At 42.1% G+C, this 18852-nt stretch overlaps 3 protein-coding genes across 3 annotated transcripts; all 3 read right to left on the minus strand.

The window, feature by feature from the left end:
* Nucleotides 1-13188: 13188 nt before the first annotated feature.
* On the minus strand, nt 13189-13867 carry LOC118517152. The gene is made up of 2 exons (XM_036063016.1): nt 13527-13867; nt 13189-13449 (listed from the first exon to the last, which is right to left on the minus strand). Exons 1-2 carry the CDS (start codon nt 13812-13814, stop codon nt 13315-13317), a joined length of 423 nt encoding a protein of 140 aa, XP_035918909.1. The 5' UTR covers nt 13815-13867; the 3' UTR covers nt 13189-13314.
* Nucleotides 13835-14667, minus strand: LOC118517153. Its single transcript, XM_036063017.1, has 5 exons — nt 14626-14667; nt 14473-14549; nt 14294-14407; nt 13996-14080; nt 13835-13855 (listed from the first exon to the last, which is right to left on the minus strand). Exons 1-5 carry the CDS (start codon nt 14665-14667, stop codon nt 13835-13837), a joined length of 339 nt encoding a protein of 112 aa, XP_035918910.1.
* A 38-nt stretch (nt 14668-14705) lies between these two features.
* On the minus strand, nt 14706-18785 carry LOC118517159. Its single transcript, XM_036063039.1, has 6 exons — nt 18438-18785; nt 18162-18304; nt 16031-16256; nt 15838-15940; nt 15389-15754; nt 14706-14784 (listed from the first exon to the last, which is right to left on the minus strand). Exons 1-6 carry the CDS (start codon nt 18535-18537, stop codon nt 14706-14708), a joined length of 1017 nt encoding a protein of 338 aa, XP_035918932.1. The 5' UTR covers nt 18538-18785.
* Nucleotides 18786-18852: the final 67 nt, after the last annotated feature.

The raw sequence follows: 18852 nt of genomic DNA on the forward strand, positions 1-18852 counted from the left end.
AAAAGATGCCAGAGAAAACGAAAGCTTTGGCCGCACGAGGAGTGTGTATACGCGCCAAAATTATCTGCGTATCTTGCTTAGATGTGTGTTAGTATCAAATTGTCTATCTTGACTTTCCTTCTTTCTCGTTCGGCTCTCAAAACGTCTGTTGCGCGCTCTCTCTCTTCCCCCATGTATTTTCTCTCGTACACTCGCGAATGCTCTCTCACACACACCCGGCCACATTTTCATTTCCTACAATCGCATACGCATATACATGTTTCTCGGCTAGAAGTGGTTTTCCTTTTACATCATTGATTTGCTGCGATAAGCTGCAGATTATCACTCAAATGTTGGCTACAAATTTTAAAATCGAGCCAAGATTACAGCGTAATTCAAATAAATTCACCAATGCGGCCGGAAGTCTGTTCTTGAATCAAGTTCAATAGCTCGAAATACAATAGGGAACAGACATCAAGCGTCTTGTTCTTACGGCCCAAAACCCGCACCCGATACATGAATAATTCCAAAATACACAGGAAAAAATGCATTATGCAAAGAAAAACGGACGGACGTCGCACACGTTCGAGCATCTGTTGGACGGAGACCAGCAAGCCGGTGACCGATGGTGACCAACGCAACTAGTTTATGCAGTCAATGGCACATATTTCATGTAAATATTAGATGCGGAACATTGCTCCAATCGTAGGTAGCGTAGCGTTTATTTTTAAAACCCGACTCGCTCTAAGCCTGATCCTAACTCAGCCGGACTTAATTAAAAGGTATTTGCGCGCGTGTATGTGTGTCGAAGCAAAAATCGGACAATTACGTTTCATATCGTACAACCTAATATTAATCAAGAAATTGTTTACTATGTATTTTAATGCTGAAAAACACTAGCCTACATGACAGTTTATGACATTGACCATGAGTAACATATGGGCCAAAATTGGTGATTCCCGTAAGAATGGCCACAAAATCAACAATGTAAAATCTGCAAGCAAACGATACTGAGAGGACGACCTCTGCCTGTCGTAGTAAGATGGTAGCGAGAGAAACAGAACGCAGCAAGCCAAGTAATATGCCGGGTCTCTCGTCGATGTGCCTCTGCTGCTGCTGTCGTCATCCATGGCCGAGAAGCCCTAAAAAACTCGTCGATCCTTGGTGGATTTTGCAGCTAGGACACTGGCAAAACATGCCTCAGGATAACAGGTTGGAAAGATAGAGAGAAAGAGCACGAGAGAAACCAAAGGAAAATGCGTGCTGCAAGAGCAGATGGTGCCCAAAAGAGTTGAACGAATAAAAGCATTACATTCAGCGAGAGGCACTGACGAACGAGGGTTCTTCGAAGCTACGGGCCAGAGATGAGTTCAGGCGCGCTTATGCTGTACGCAGGAGACGGTACAGAAAGGAAGTACGAGAAGGGCAGCGCAGCAATATCTCCACCAGCAAGCAGGGCGGTCATTGACCTTCATTCACGGGGCATGTCAACAAATGTCCTCCCCTTGTCCTATTCCTGCAAATCACTAGCAGCACTGTTCTAGCTCGTTTCGAGTCTTTTCCCCGCAACTGCACGTGTATTTATCGTTCTAAAATCATTACTACTCGTAGCACAGTGGCGGTTGTTAGGTAGTGCTGATGACTCGTGGCACATTCACCAACAAACTATTATAGCAACCAGAAAGTGTGCGCAAGATTTATCCTGGTTTGTGTTTTCTTTATCGTGCTTATTTAGCATACCCTTAGTAAGTGTCCATTTTCAACTCTTCACCGATAGTAAGATTCCAATGAAATTCACGAGTTGTTTCAAATTCCTGAACCGTTTGCATTTTGCCCAAAAGTAGCACGTGTGCCAACGTACTGCCAACCAGGAAGCAATTTAGTTCGCGATGTAAAACTAGGACTCAGCCAGCTGCACCACAGGGTGGATGAATATAAAGAAAGCAAAAAAAAAGCGATAGTGGTGATAGTTCGTCTCTTTCACTATCTACACACATACATTTTTGCTCAAGCTCTTTCTCGTCCCGACGAGTCGCACTTCCTTCCACATCGGTCCACGATGCGGCGGCCAAAGGTCAATGGCCTATGCATTGCTGCTGTATGCTGCGCGTACGTCTTCCACGTACGTGTCCCCGTTACCGACCGCCGCCATATAAACGATAACGCCCGCGCTCTGGCGGCTGCTCGACGGATTCTAACCGCCGAACAAAAACTTACAACATTTTCTCACTGCTCACTGGCACCGAGCCTGATCGAGAGAGTCAGAGACAGAGACATTTCACCTGGGGTAAGTACAGATTTATAGGATTATGACAGCCATACATAATTTGCACAACATTTAAGAACAAACAAAAAAAAGAATTGAAAAGTCTGTATAGCCTTGGTCCGAAAGCTTGAAAGCCCATTAAGTAGAAAAACACAATTTTCTACATTCCCGAGATATCTTTCGAACCGTACAATAATAGCCATATGTTAGCTAGGAAATATAAAATCCATTCACAAAAATTAAAGAGTTTAACCCTTAACAATGCCTTTTTTTGGTTTCAAGATTAATGAAAAGACGCAACTTGATCAAGTTTACTACAAGTAAATGAATTTTATCGTTTCCTATATGACTCCCATGACTTTTGTGGACAATAAAAAGCTTAACACAATAATACACAACTATTTTTCCCAGTTTATAAGTAATTCAATCCATTCCGTTGCAATTATTATTCCATCATAAAGTCCTGAAGTATTGCTATTTTCTTTTACTACAACTAATATATTTTTTAACAAATTTGTGAACCATAAAGAATCAAACAATACTACACTTGAACGTAGTTTCAAAGGTCCTTGAAGCGTTTTGAGGAAAATGTATGGCATAAATGGTAAACTACAGTAGTTTTCGAACCATGCAAACATTCTTATAATTTTTATTGTTGAAACTGGCGTTTTCTCAATCAATCATACACTTTTATATAACCTACATCAAATATCCATTCCCATTTTGCTCGTTTACATAAAAATCGTTAAAAAACTTTGAAAGCTGAAGAGATCGCATTACATATAAAAAAGGACTTAATTATTCATTGTTTTAACTAGTTGTAAGTTATAAGATGGGGGTGGTCCGGTGGCCGAGACGATAAAGGCGCTGGTCTTCACACGACAGGACCAGGGTTCAAATCCCATCCAGACCGCTTCCCCGTACGTAGGGCTGACTACTTTACTACTGGTAAAATTAAGTCACAGAAAGCCAGAAATGGCAAGCCGAGAAGTCTCGAGGTTGTAGTGCCAAAGAAGAAGAAGAAGAAGAAGAAGTTATAAGCTGTCAACAATTTCGCAACAAATGTAAAATTTTATATTTTTCTTAGATTCAACCTCTAGTTTCGCAAGCTTAGTTTGGTTTTGTCGTAGCTTAGTTTTATTTTTTTAATTATTTCTGCCAAAAGCCCTGTGTGCAATGGGCAAAATTACCAAGTATAGGTATTATAATGCGATAGTTCCGTTGAACGAACCTTAACATACATGCATACACCAAAAGTTGAAGTGTTGATTTAGAAAATAAGTAAGATCGAATAATAAACAGTAAATACATTTCCGTGCGCAGGAATCCCGTACCAGCTACCGTAAAATCAAGTCAATGGAAGACAAATGGCAGGCAGATCGACATCCTTCGAGATTGTAGTGCCAAACGAGAAGAAGAAGAAGAATACATTCTTTTCCGAACTAATATTTTGCTAAATTCTAGTATACTATAATCTAAAACGCAAGTAAAATATATACAGGATAGAAATGTTACTTGTATCAAAAATTCAAAACTTATCTAAAAATTCGAACAACCACTAAAGTACGGAGTGCCATTAAACAAGGTAAGCATTTCATTTCTACCGGATCCTTTACAGCTTTGTAAATCACAGAAACTGTAGTACTCAATAGAAAATGAGAAGCACTTAGTCAATCGAGCTATTTTGGCATTGTAACTTCAAAAAACATGTCACTTCAATCTGGTATATTCCTTCTATATTCCAAAAACCCAAAATTTCCCCCTTTTTCACAGCCTTTCAGACATAGCACGGCGTAAACAAACGAACGTCACAAAGAAGTATCAGTTGCTAAGACATACCGAGATACTGGCGCAAATTGTGCGCAGAACGAACGACACACATCGTAGGTGGGACACGTACATCGATAGGTTTATATTCGATGTGACATTTTAGATAAGAAGCTTTTGTTCAATTTGGTAGCGGTGGTCCATTTCATTTTTGCATCGGTGTGCGCTTCATACGTTCATTGTAATTGTAACACATCGGCGCTTATCAATGGAAAGTGGAAGAGTTGTTAAAAAAAGTGAAAAAAAATTGGTTGAAATAAAAGAAATACAAAACAAACAAAAATCATTGAACTGCAACATTCCTCTCGCTCATCTGATGCTGGTACACAAAGTTTTTAGCAGGATAGCCTGTTTTATCCTCCTGTGTTCCTAAGACCACAGCACGCACACACAAGAACAGTGATGATCAAAGGTTTCTTCACCATTATCAAGGCCATGTCAAGGTTACTGACATTTTTGACAATGTTCAATTCTGCAACGGTACAGTGTTTTGCAGCATTCTTTTTATCGTACCGTTACAAACACAGACAAACGGCGATATTGAACACCCGTTCGTAATGGTTCTGCAAAAACCAAGAACGAAATAGCGGCCGAAATGGACCGAAAAAAAAACACGATGCAAACTTAATATAAACCGTCAACGTACATGCGAAACCGTGAGGAAACGCACCCGATACGCACGACAGCATACATTCTGTCATATTCGCGCTCGCGTACGCACCCACAAACGAATGAATCGGCTTCGTATCTATAACACGAGTTCATTGACCTCCGGGGTTCGCTATCTGACTCGTTCGCCCGGCTCTCGCTCTATCTTGCCGCCGATATCTCTTGCGGCAACTGGGAAAGCGGCACTCGCGACAGCAACACGCCATATAATGTTCGATAGAGCAAGCAGGCGTACGTCAAAGCAAAATTTACCACTGCTGATGTTGATGTTGCTGTTGATGATGATGATGTAGGTTTTGTGTGTTGATAGGCGAATGTTGATTTTGTCCTGCCCCTCAGAGGCATACCGTACGGCATGCCACCTTACACCACCTTTGGTTCACTGACTGGCCTGCCTTATTACTTCGCGCTTCTGTCGTCCCTCTCCTGTAACGCTTGCTCGACTCAACTATGCGCTAGTTTGGTAATAAAATATCGCAACGAATGCGCAAGGCAATGACGGCGAGTAGCCTTATCAAGGTTGATAAACGAAGGTCACCCTCACATTAGGAACAGTGCCGAAACCCGATTTAGTTGCTGTACGTACCCATTTCCCTCTTCCTGCCGAGAATACTATCAGCCATCGGATTCGAGTATTTGCAATTTTTTTGTAGCACCTAGAAGGGGAACAAATGCCTCGACAGGAACAGTCTTTTTTATCCCATCCAGACATTCTACCGACAGCAAATTTGCGTGCAGTTTATTTCTATATTCTTTTGCCCTTTTTGTTTTGGCAGATTTTCCCCAGACTGTTTGTGTGCCATATCTAAGCCGCTTATTTTATTCAGGAAATGCATGACAGTAGCCGGAATGACCAGGAAGAAAATTCCAGGTATTTGAGACGCAAGTCCGTTAGGGAACTTTGCAATTATTTAATGGAATCTTGGTTACAGGTAGGTTAATTTTGCAATACGTCGGTTGAATTCTGCAAGTTGCTGTGTTTCATTGTGGTGGTAATGATAACAACCTTTCAACTGTTAAATCCGTTTGATTATCAATGGACCGGGGTTCAAATTTCATCTGGGCCGTACCCCCCTGGTGAGGACTGCCTTTCCAACTATGCGGTATCAATAAGTCTAGTAAACCATAAATGGCAGACATGACCTTAAGAGGTCGTTAGGCCAATAAAGAAGAAGAAGAAGATTATTCATCCCAACAACTGTATAAACTGTATACAAAGATTCCACTAATACAATACTCCACTATCCAATTGAAAGTATATTTCTAAGAAGTTCAAGAATTCCACTGGGTCGGATTGGATCGGATTCGATCTCATGGAATACATTTCTTACTGATTTGGAACACCAAACTAATCTTTGATAAAAAAGAGTAGAGTAAAAAGAGTAGAAATACTAATCTTCCTTTTGTTTCTGTTGTTTTTGTCTAATTTACGCGCATTGCGAAAATCACAACTGTGGTTGTATTAGGTGTTCTTAGAGCTCAAATGGAAATCAATATGACTAATGCAATATTATCCAAAAATATAATTTATGATTTCTTTAGGATCTTTCCATTTAACCCACAAGAGCTAAGAATTTTTGTGCCCTTTTCGTTTGGCCGTACTCGATACCGTCGTGCTTGACGAATCATTTACGAAAGAAGGTGGCAAATGGGCGATGGGTAAATGGTTATTAAGCAGTGCCAGCTTGATTGAGTATGGTGTTTTGTATAGAGTGAGAATTATTGAATCATTTTTTGTTCTGCTTAGACAGTACACCCTCAAGGGTTCATCCCGCCAAACGCCCAAAGTTTGGCAATGGTGTAGCCTTGGGAGAAATATTGAAGAAGGACATTACGTTCTAAGCCATGACTTGTTATAAATTGAAGAAGAAAATCTCACCTTAAATTCTTGTAGCTAACCATTATCGTCGGCCATGGCGTGGTGAGTTGTCGAGAAATAAACGGAACTTCCTTAGTGATGCTGATGCTTCCTTCGGTGATGCGTCTTCCCTGTCACATTCGTAGTAGCACTTCAGTTTTCGCACAGATTGTAAACCTTATCGGGCATCAAATTTCTCACTTCACACTTTCTACACTGCCCATTACAAGTTTCAACACTCACTTGTACCATTTTATGTTAAGCTTAGCAAATGCCGAAGGAGCGTTTTGCGTATTCTCGAAACCAACTGCTTGTATTATACTTCACTGAAACTATCTTGTTTAACGCACTTCACACACATCATCACGCCACATCATCACATAATACACGTTTTCCTCTGTATGCACTACAAATATCACCGATCATGCAAGCAACACACTGTTCTAGCACTGTTCTACCACCTCGGCCACAGGAAGGCAAGATAAGCTAAGCAAGGAGAACAAGATGTCATTTTATCGTCAAACGTGAAACGTGAAACGTCCGCACATTTACTTTTCACTTCATTTTGGGTCTATAATTGTTCTTTGAAACGTATCACGTTGAACAGAACCCAATATCCAGCTGGTGTGGGTCAAAAATCGACACGTGGATTTTCTTCAAGATGTTCCCGCATGTTGGAGATGATCTTAAAGACTCAACTCACTACAAAAACTTCATATAGCTTACCCAAACAAAGACACTCACTACACAATGAATTGATTGCAAGGGTAGCATAGCTGTATAATAAAAAAAACACCACCCGTACGTATTTGACTTGACGTATTTGATTATTTTGGAACAAAAAACGAAACATAGTTTATTTGAACCATTGCTGCAGTTACCAAGACTGTGGAAAAAATGGTTAAAATCGACTCTTTACCATTGCTAACCTTTAAGTTAAATAAGGCATCAATTTCTTCGGGAAAGTTTAAACCACTGCACGCCAAACAATTCACTGACGGCGACCGTTTGGTGCATCCATTCACGGCGTGCCAACACGAACACGTTGTTGCATTTAGAACGAATCCCGGAAATGCGTGCGCGCCTGCGTTTCGCGATTTCTCTGCCCAAAAATAACTCGGACGGCTCAGACGAAAATCGAGCCCCAAACCACACACACACACACACATGGGTCCAGTTCTAACCGTGCGTTACTATTTTTACCATTAAATATCGTGAAGGTGGACCAGGCGCAAGAAATGAGTTTTAATAAAGCAACTTCATATTTCTCATTGTGCCTTAGCTGTTGCCTGGAAACTGGTGACAGCTCGATGTTTGGCCAGGACTAGTAAACCAAAAATCCTGTACATAAATGCACCTGGTGCACCCCATCATCGTCGACCGACACAGTTGGCTACTTCCGCCGTGTTACCGCGGAGCAGAAATTGCAGCAATGCCTCGGTGTAAAACCGGTGCATGCACTTAGAATGCTGGGTTCACAACACAACACAACGAGGGCAAAAAAATGAAATAAACAAAAAAAGGCCTCCCAATACAATGCTCCGCACGCCATCAGAACGGGCCGATCGGGAGGTTGACCGCGCTTGGGCGGCCGTGTCATCGACGTCGAGAACGGTGTGGAAACACGTGAGTATCATCAGCTACACCACAAGCAAGATCGAGCAGTGCAGCAAGCCCCAACGCTCTTTCGCTCGTTGGAGCGATTCGCGCTCGCGGTCGAACGTTCACACGCGCGCCGCTCGCTCACTCTCTCGCTCTCTGTTCTTTCACCGCTTCTTTACACAAGAGACCGGCGAGAATCGAGGGCAACATCCTCGAGCAACCTTAAAAACGGCGTGGAGAAAAGGCTATTGCTCTTTTGACACATATTTAATTATAAAACATGGATCCAGCTATCGCCGCGTACTACGTCTGGCGCCGATGGAGGCGCGAGTCTGGCGGCAAGACGGGGACGCTATACAGCGCGCTCATCGTCGTTGTGTGCGGTGATGCCGTTATAACCGGTTGGGTTTCTAGAAGCACGGGCCCCAACGCCGGTGAATTCTCGACGGCAGCAGGCAGGCAGGCAGGCAAACCATCGTTCCCGGGACAGGAGGGTTTAAGAAATCTTTGTTTCTAGTTTTATAATATTTTTCGTATGATCATAAGGAGGTTTCAGGCCTGTAGGTAATATGTTAGGTATGTTCTACCTACCTCATCCTTGCCCATTTTTGTATTATCAGCCTGCCCACAGAATAGCAGCGTATATGCTATTTTTTACCAATCAATGGACAGCAGCACTCAGCGGTCTCAGGAGTGGAAGTCACTATGAGCTTAAAATTTTAAATATCCTGCTACGTTCAGCTCTGATGGCAGCATAAAACGCAATTGCTAACGGGACCGTTTGTACCTTTACGAAACATTTTGAAATATGATTAGGATGAGTAGCCCGCCGTTCAAGGGTAAGAAAAAAGGCCTGCGAAACACTGGGGAATGTTCTAAGAGAATGTGCGTGCTGATATGATGCACATGCGGGTACCGTTCCCCAAACTCGTCGTTCTTCATCAAGAATACACTGCACCACGGCAGGGCTAAAGAACGCTAGAGAAAGCAAAAGGCATTTTCTAACAGCAACGCAGGGAATGAACCTCAATTAGGAGCAGAGCAACCCGTGACTGAACACCAGAGACGGGAGGCGGTGACTGTTACACAAAAGGGTGTGTGCATGTGTGTGTATGTGTGAACCAGAGCAACCGAGAAAGGACGCATTCAACATCGAATCGGCACTAGCGAGAGTGAGCGAGCGCGATGGCTGGAGCGAGCGAGAGCGCAGGAAGAAAGCGAACGAGAGAGAGTGCCATAATAACATTAAACCGCATTGCCCGGAAGTGATGCTGAAGCCTGGTCACTAACCTTTTCAGCACATTCCATTATGTACATATATTTCTTGCTTCAATCCATTCCGTGCATCCTAACATTTGTGCTTGGGCCTTTCCACAATGATGGCACATTCTAGGATCTGATCCGGGAGTACATACGTAGGCGATGAGCTAATGGATCCATTGATCCAGTATGCAGTTTTGGGAGAATTTTTTCATACTCGCATATTACCAATTTCAAACGGCTCGATATCCCGACGAGTGTCCCCACTTATCTTATACGAAATTGAACCAACAAGCTGTCGCTGGCCCGTTTTTATCAATTGCTCATATGCATTTACAACAATACAATCCAGCTCGCACATTGCCAACGCCACAGATACTACGCACAAGCAGCACACTTGCTTCTTCATGAATTTTTCACTCTTCCGGCTGGTACTTCGATTTCGTCGCAACAAATCTTTACGAATAACACAACACACGGGGGGACACCCAAACCCACCAAACAACACCATCACACACCCATACACAAAACTTTTATCAGGGATTCAGGCTCCAAAATTTCGAATTTTTTGACACTACACGCTTCTGACAAACGACACTCTTCTTTTGCACATATTCTTCAGAGCTTCGTCATGGCTTGCTAGTGCGTTTGGATTTTGATATTGCTGTTGCGCTGATTGCTGCTTGTGCTACTACTTCTGATTCACATCTCATACCTGGTATCATAGTACACCGGTGAGCCGAAATAACTGAACAACTTCCGGGTTTCACAACCGTCACTTCACATACATACCGGGTCTGGCCCAGCGTACTCGAGAAACTCTTCGCTTTGCGCTACAAACATCAACCGACCAGCAGTGTCGATCCACTCGAGTGGGTGTGATTGATCAGCGAAGACCTGTGTGGACACAATTACGATTTTCACTATGAACATTGCGAAGGATGTAGCGGCAACACGACGCGGCCTTCTTGCCACGCAGCGGCAACGACGTTTATAATCATTTCGCTTGCACTTTGCACTGCCTGTTGGTACGTGAGGCCAGGCCTGCTGCTACTCGGCAGCAACCGTTTCAATTCAAAATAAAGCCCGGCGCGAAATGGAAAGCCGCGTAATCGACCGATCCAATCGACCAAACTGTACCGCTTCAACTGAGGAACTTGAAATGGAACGATGAATGGAACGATACAACGAAACGGGAACGCGAGCAGGACAGATGAGATCGGCGACGAAGGTGCTGCTACTTGTTCTGAGGGCTAACGCTTGTTGGTGCGAACGAAACGGCACGGCTCTCTCCGCTACGCGGTCGGTTTGCTCACACGCACACGGCCGCACGGGGCACGTACGGGGTTCAAACAAGAGAACAAAAGAGAAACGCTTACAACAATGAGCAGGATTCTGCAGCAACGGAAGAACGGCATCTATCAGTCCTTTCATCCCACGTGTCGCGCAAACAATTTCGATAGCCAATCCAGCTCAGAACGAAGGGCACCAATTTTCAAATGTTACGCACTTTTGCCGATATTCTAATGTCGAAGTCTCTTTTTCTCAAACCGCGATTCACCAACGTTTAATCCAACTGTTGGTAGGCTTCCATTTAGCGCAACGATTACACCGAGTGAGAGTGAATCTCGTCGGTAAAAGAGCGAAACGGAGCGAGAGAGAGAGAGCGAGCGAAAGAGGGAAAAACAGAGCAGAAACTGTTATGACGTTTTTATGTTTTTTTTCCCCGCTCGGGGTGAATGACCGAAAGAGCGCGTGTTTTCAAACATCATGTGAACAAAAAAATAGCACTCACACACACACGCGTATGGTGGGGTTGGTAAAGTTTCCACAAATCCCTGCGCAAGTGAGTGCCTGCTCTGTTGAGTGGCACGGATGAAGCGAAGGGTGCGACGAGCGACCCGGATAATGGAACATAAGGTTTCTGTTGTGCACAATGGTTGGTAGGTATGAAGTTTTATTTATCGCAACATGTTGTATTTAAATTGTGGCCTTATTTCCCGTAATAAATTGGAAATAGTTGGATCACCTACATCCTGTTACTTTTTTTGTCAATTGCATGTGCAAAAAGTAAATGAGTCGAATTGACAAAAGTCTGAACAGTGTAATGTCCAGTTATGTTTATTATAGTTAATCTGTATTACTTTTAATATTGTTTTACTGTAATCACTGAAGTCTATCATTATTGTACTTTATTAATTACGACACATTCATCAGAAACGTTTTCTGTACAATGCTGGGTTAAATTAATTTATTGAGATAGTAATATTCTCCGACATGCAAGATATGAGGTTATGTAATGTACAAAGCATAAAAAATTATGAAGTTTTGAAACATAATTTTTGATGAACACAATTTAAAAACAACATAAACAAAAAATTAAATATTAATGTTGAAAGCTCTTAACGTGTTTATTTGCCAGGAATACTAAACGTAATTACATAAAAAACGTAATAAATTGATCCAAAAGAAATAGTTTAAGCACTTCCGGTACTGCGCAAATAAAATACCGTATTTATGCGTTTTAAACTACTAACAGATGTACTACGCGTGTAAAGATACACTATGAATGTAAAAAAAAACCTTTTTTGCAAGCTTGACCTAATTTGAACAATTTAACTGGGATAAGTGGATTTATAAGTAACATTTCGTAATATTTTACAATTCATAAAAATATTTTATTTCATTCGTACTAATGTGTTTCCAAACGCATGCTCAATGCTGCTATGGTCAATGTCCTCATCCTCGTCATCACTATCATCATAAATTGCATCGGCCTCAGTGCCATGAAGTTTAAAACTAGTTTAATATTTCATAGCGTGTTGTATTAACTTGTAATAAACCCTTTAATTGTTGTTTTAACGCTGACGTCCAGTAGTTGCAGGTTAGACAGATAAGCTTTTGTTTTTTACTTCTTTCTTTAAAAAAAAAAATACTTTTTACTTCTTTCTTTTTGAAAAGGGCTCCAAGGTTCTTGTCCCAAGCATTTCAAAGCTACTGACTCATTCATCGTCAAAAATGCCTCGCTTCGTCAACATTTAAATCAACCGCTAATCCAATCAATTCCGCCATCCGCCATTCCCGCCGTTGATTGATTCTACTGGCAGGAGGAGCAGATGGATGTGGCACGTGATGAGGATGCCAGACTCTTGGTCCGTCTGAAAGGTACGGACTAACCTGTCGAAAATCGGATGCAAGTAGGTTTGAAGGAACCAAGCTCTACCTTAACCGAGAAGTAAATAGAAGCCAACTAAAAAAAAATGCTTATCTTGAAAGTACTTAAATCTATTAAAAACAAATAATACGGCCTCATCGTTTTCACTTACAATAAATATTAATTAATTATAACTATGGGTTAAGTTTTCGTCCACTGTGTTGAAGCGATCTGCGATGAAACCGAGTAATGGCAGATCCAGATGCTTTGTGCTGGCAAAATTGTGCTAGTGCAATTTTCCAGTAGTTAGACTTTTCATGAAACAAATGTTTTAACTGGAACAGTTTAGAGTTTTCTTAACAAGGACTAAGTTAATTGATAAATGTTTGAACGCGACGTGACATTAGTTTACGTTCAAAACCACATTTACAAAAAACATTAAAATTCGGATGATCAAACTTATTTTGTACAAAAAAGAAAAGCGATAGGTGTATAAATATAGGTTTTGGGGCGGAGCGGTGGTCGAGGCGAAAAACGGGCGCCGGTCTTCACACGACAGAACCAGGGCTGAAATCCCATCCTGACCGCCTCCCCGTGCGTAGGGCTGACTACTTTACTACGGGTAAAATTAGGTCACAGAAAGCCAGAAATGGCAGGCCAAGTATAAATTCGTCCTTATTTCTATTTTTGCTGAGTAAGTTAAAAACAATTAGACTTTCGCTTTAGGTTTGCCCATGATTTGTTTGAGGAATAAATTAAATGGAAGCTCAATAAAAATGTGTAACAAAATGCTACACAGAACGTGATGTTGACGATCGCTGCTGTAAAGAGAAGCTGAAATTGAAACAATCAAACAAACAGAAGTTTAAATAAGCACAGTGTAAACTCATCCAAGCGCAGAAAATACTTACAATGGTAAAACTGTTATACACTAGCGGATAGGTGATGTGCTTGTACACCGTGTAAACTATTGCATACTGTATCAGGTATATGCTGTAGCTTAATTTGGACGCAACCAGCAATATCGGATGTTGTAGGGCTGCAACTAACCAGGCCGGTCTTTTCTCAAATGCTATGTAAAGCAATAATACGGAGGGAAATATTCCCCAGCCGCTTTTCAGCATTGTTCCGAACAGTGCGAGACCGATCGACGGTTGGCTCAAGTGATCGGAGGGTAGCAGCATAGTGAGGCCGTTCATTGCTAGGAAAAACGCAGCGCTTATAGGCAGCAGATAGTTAGCTGAAAAAACGAAAAATGGAGAAAACACATTACAACAAAACATGGGACACTGGGATATCGAAATCGATACGCTACCTTTAGTATACTGGTGGCCGAGGGGTTATCCTTTAGGCGGGAATAAGCAATGCCAGCAAGCATACCGAAAAATAGTTGCCTGCATTTGTCTCGAATGGAATATACACGCGCAAGTAGTATGGTAATGTGCGAATTTCTTGAAGAACGTATCTGTGAAAAGATGGCATTATTATGGTTGATGATGTAACTTTAGAGTCAGATGAAAATGTTGTTAAATTGCTATTTTTAAACAATGTTGTGCTTGTAGTAATCCACATCACCCCTCAAACTGTTAGCTTTTTGCTAACCAGACGTCTGATGGTTTAATTCAACACCTATTGTTCCTTTTCCTATACTAAAATGTTAACAAACGTTGTACTGTACCGTAGTATCATCATCACTGTAGCATCCAGGTGATATCGATAAATGACGATCATCGGTCCCAGAAAGGCGCCAAGCAACATACACACTAAGGTAGGTTTAAACAGCTTCGGAATCCTGGTTGGAAGCAAATACCGAATCTATATTGCATTCCATTGCTTTACGGAAAATGTAATTCTTACCGCATTACGATCATTAACGCTGTACCGAGCAGATAAAGTTGAAAGTCTGCCCCTAGATACCAGGCAAACTGTATGCACTGAAAATGCCGAAAACGAAAACGTGGACAAGGAAGATGGAAGGTAATCTAGAGGAAATATATTAATAATATTTACCGGTTCGCTTGCATTGATGTAGTTGTTCAAAAACACGAACATTGGTCCACCAGTTTGTTGTGCAATGATCCTTGAAACGATCACCAATCGGTCCTTCGTACAAGCCGAGGGTACCATGACGCGTGGAAAAGGATCACAAACAGATACAGCGGAAGTATTCTGAAATTATAGGAAGGTTCATGGTTTAAGGTTTATTGCTGATCTAAGTGTACACTTAGGTGACACTTAAGACATAAAAGAGTTACCAATGTCAGTAACGCTGCTGTGGTAGCTTAACCTAATGCAGCGTAACTCGTCAAAACAACCCTATTATGATTCTAACTGTTAGGCATCTTTAGCATAATTTCAGACGTTAAGTATCATGGAACTCATTATAGTTTCTTCATAATTTGAAAAAGAAAGAAGAATTTTAGCCCTTAATCGTCCCCGATCATGATCTGTATCTTTGTACGCCCTGTGGATCGTTGAATCTTGTTGATTTCTGTGCTGTAACTGCTTGAACAAACAGCCCTTTTCTGTTGTCGTTTTTCATGTGGCATATCCGAGGAGGGAGCATTTGCATCCAAAGTTTACACGACTTACGTCACGTTAATGGGGGAAAATAAACATTGGAAACAAACAGACGTTCCCTACGCACTGCGACTGCTCGACGCACAGGAATTCGGAATTGGGAGGAATAATATGTTAAAATCATACAAACGAACCAGGGTGACGTATGAAATGCCGTTGCCGTTTTTTGCCTAGTTGAGCATGAATAAATTACCTGATTAGGCGAATTTTTACTCGATCCAAAAAATAGGCCAGACCAACATTGTCACGGTGCTTAAATTGCTCCAGTGTGTTGACGGCCAACAGCAAGCCTCCGATGACGAAGAATATCTGCACCGTGTACGTATTGCCGGCCATCGCAACCGGGAACCATGGTTGGCTGAATTGGGCTTCCAGATCGTTAGCATTTTTCAGCGGCATCCTTATCAAGGGAATGGTGGAATGGGTCAGCAGAATAATTAACATCGTCAGTGCACGGATGCCGTCAAGATGGCGTAGATTAGTCTCCCGCTCAATCAGCTTCGGTAAGTTGCGAGCCAGGGAAAAGCATTGCAGCAGGTTGCCGGTGTTTGCAATCTTCCTGTAGGAGAATGAAAAGGAACACGGTTAAGTTATGCACACACAGACATGGACAATGCACATATGCAGAAACAACACGCGTACTTATCTGCTGTACATCCTTGCTGCGGATTGTCCGACCAGGAGGCAAAAATTGCCAGCACTATCGCCCCTAACGCGAAGCACAGGAACCCAATCTCAGCCACACCTTGAAAACGTGTGATGCAAACAGTGGTAAGTCTTGGGGGAGTCACTACCCACTACATTACGGGGGGGAGGGGGGGGGGAATGTTTTTACCTATTCCGGTACTGGTTTCTGTCAATGTTTCGTCCGCGTAAATACAGCGCATGATTTCAATGGTTGAATTCAGCTCATATTGTGACCACATTTTCCGTTCAATGCATCGCTGCAGCTCTGCTGATACATTATGTATTGCACTGTCAAAGGAAGGTCTGCACCTTTGAACACACGCTCCAACTTCGATCGTTCGTCGATCGAAATGACGTGGATGTGTTGAATAGTTCTAGTTGGTTGAAAGAGGTGAAAATAGTTACACAAGTCTGTACAATGTAAGCAATTTGTCTAGCAATATGTGCAATGTGTGTGTGTGGTGGCGATGGGCCGTTCCCCCCAGAGTGAGAACTGACTCTCCACCTATGCGGTATCAACAAGTCTAGTAAGCCAGAAATGGCAGACATGACCTTAAGGGGACGTTAAGCCAGGGCGGAAGAAGAAGATGAAGTGTGGTGGCGATCTATTACAAACGTAGCCATAAGCTGTTACCTTTCCAGTAAAGGTTTAAAATAGGCCGTTTTAACATTCTGAACTGCACATAGAAGTATCGGCAGATAACTGTTAAAATGTTTGCCAAAACCATGGTGGTGCTCCAAAGCATGTCCACGATGACTGAGTTCTCGGATAGCACGACTGCCGAGCGATTGGTATTAGTTAAGTACCTTTCCTTCCTTTTTCCATGCTTGTATGCATGTTCATGAGGGAATGGATGAATGAATTAATTAATTAATGAGTATGGCGATAGAGCGGTTTGATACGGCTCCTGGATTATTCAGGACCACAAACAACATAGTTGCAATGCCGTGGTGCAATGGTCAACGATTGCAGACAAGGCAGAGTGATGGAAGACATGTCCCAAACACTGATGGGATGAGATGATCATACACGATCACACCGTCCCTCGCAAACAACACTACCACGAATTTGGATGACGGAATCACTATTAACGGATCGGCCGAACTCACCCGGGATATGGTGCCCTGTCACGGTTTGGAGAAGGAAATGTCTCCAAACCGATGTGAGCTGTATTCTGTTTTGTAATCTAGTTTTAAGCAATTCGACCAGGCCGTCCTTTACGAATACAAAAAAAGACTTCTGTTTTTGTTCAATTACTAGTTCAAGGACTAGTTGTTGTATTGCTTTACTATTGCAGACCTTTGCGGCCATTCGAATGAAATAATTTTTTTTTAAATGTTTACAAGTTGTCTTAATAGTTGCGACGTTTCACGTGAATGGAATTTGAACATTCAAGCACTGAGGCCGGGTCTGGAAGATACTAAAGTGCCTCATAAAGTTAATGCACAGTCTGTAGAGGCAAAAAAAGCATTCTTATGTGTATTAAGATAGTACGTAAGTAAATTGTATCTTAAAGCAGATAGTAAGAAGCAGTACATGTGTTGATTAATAAAGCGAGAGAAAATGGCTTGAAAAATGGCCATGCACGCGCCATGTCGTTCCAATGTTGAAATTTCCAATACAATCCAATACAACACAACTAGACGCACACGTGTTGTTAAAGCATGAAAGAAGAACACAAAGGGTTAGCGAAACATGATGTTCTGGTAAGTTGTAGAGAATCATCAATTCGACACATTTTGAAGACGCAAAGTATAATTTTGCACACACTTAACGTTTGCACCTTTTTTAAACGTTAATATATTTTTGAAGTAAGCAATACGGCCAGGGCGTTCTTTATGATTAAAAAAAAATCTCTGGAAACTTACTAGTGCATCATGTTTCGCTAACTCTTTTAGTTCTTCTTTTATTCGCTTAAAAGTAGGGATGCGTCTAGTTGTGTTATGGACTGTATCACTTCTGCACAATTGCGACTGAACTATGCTGAGAATGAAGATGCTGATGATTGACGGATCGTACGGTACACACTATTGGCTTGAAAGAGTATAATGTGAAGAAGTTAGTCGATCGTCGATTATTTTCTTGATAAAACTAAACTTTAAACATATAAATCAGGTTGCACTGATGGGAAACCGAGAGCTTCACTTTTACGGCACGCGCTTTAGAACACGAAATCGAGTTAATGTTGGAGATGAATATTATATTGCAAAATTTTGCCAATGTTTACACACTTTGTCAACACTTGCAAACACTATGATAGGTTCCGAAACATAATTACCATTATCTCGTCCCAAAGCGCTGAATCCAAGCTTGGTGTCAGGTGCGCCTTTGTACTACAGTACACAAAATCGCTGTACGTGTGACGGCATTCCTCGTAATTGTCGTACTGATAAATTTGCATCTGCTCGATACGGGTTTCGGCTATGGTTGCGATGTAAAACAGATTGAGAATAAAGAATAAAAACAAAAAACAAAACACAACACCAGTCATTAATCTTCGTTCTCGTTCTTAAGATCTTTAAACACAGCACAGAGTTCTGCTCTTATCACTCACACGTTGCACCACTGCGGGCGATGTTCGCGATCAGTACGAATGAGATGAACATCGGCGCCTTGCGCAGCCGTTCGACGATGTCACATCTGAGCGGGCCCATGTCAGCAACGGCCAGCGAGCACCAGTGTGTCTCGCGTGCGGTTATTAGTATAGTCGCGATTATACTGAAGACAGTGGGCCAAGCACAACCGAATCAGAGGCCTCGGCCGGGCGCATGTGACATTGAGCAAAGTGTGCTCAAAACATGCGCGCCATGCTCGTGCGCCGCCGATGCCATTGCTTTCGTTGGCCTTATTCAACCATTGGCCACACGTGTCCATCCACTTGGCCATTTAAAAGAGCTGACTCGTGGGCTCGTTAGGCGGTGCGTTAGATTTTTTTTTTGTTTTCGTTTTGCTCTCTCGGGTTTTCCTCG

Source organism: Anopheles stephensi, unplaced genomic scaffold, assembly GCF_013141755.1.
Source record: "Anopheles stephensi strain Indian unplaced genomic scaffold, UCI_ANSTEP_V1.0 ucontig57, whole genome shotgun sequence".
Lineage (NCBI taxonomy): Eukaryota > Metazoa > Arthropoda > Insecta > Diptera > Culicidae > Anopheles > Anopheles stephensi.

Coding starts and splice junctions, on each gene's coding strand:
- LOC118517152 (XM_036063016.1), bottom strand. CDS start 13,814: ATGAACGGCCTCACTATGCTGCTACCCTCCGATCACTTGAGCCAACCG. Junction 13,450..13,526: donor TGTATAACAGTTTTACCATT/GTAAGTATTTTC, acceptor TTTCAATTTCAG/CTTCTCTTTACAGCAGCGAT.
- LOC118517153 (XM_036063017.1), bottom strand. CDS start 14,667: ATGTTCGTGTTTTTGAACAACTACATCAATGCAAGCGAACCG. Junction 14,408..14,472: donor GCGTTAATGATCGTAATGCG/GTAAGAATTACA, acceptor GCTTCCAACCAG/GATTCCGAAGCTGTTTAAAC. Junction 14,081..14,293: donor ACAGTGATGATGATACTACG/GTACAGTACAAC, acceptor ATCTTTTCACAG/ATACGTTCTTCAAGAAATTC.
- LOC118517159 (XM_036063039.1), bottom strand. CDS start 18,537: ATGGGCCCGCTCAGATGTGACATCGTCGAACGGCTGCGCAAGGCGCCG. Junction 18,305..18,437: donor CGCCCGCAGTGGTGCAACGT/GTGAGTGATAAG, acceptor TCGCAACCATAG/CCGAAACCCGTATCGAGCAG. Junction 15,941..16,030: donor AGAAACCAGTACCGGAATAG/GTAAAAACATTC, acceptor CACGTTTTCAAG/GTGTGGCTGAGATTGGGTTC.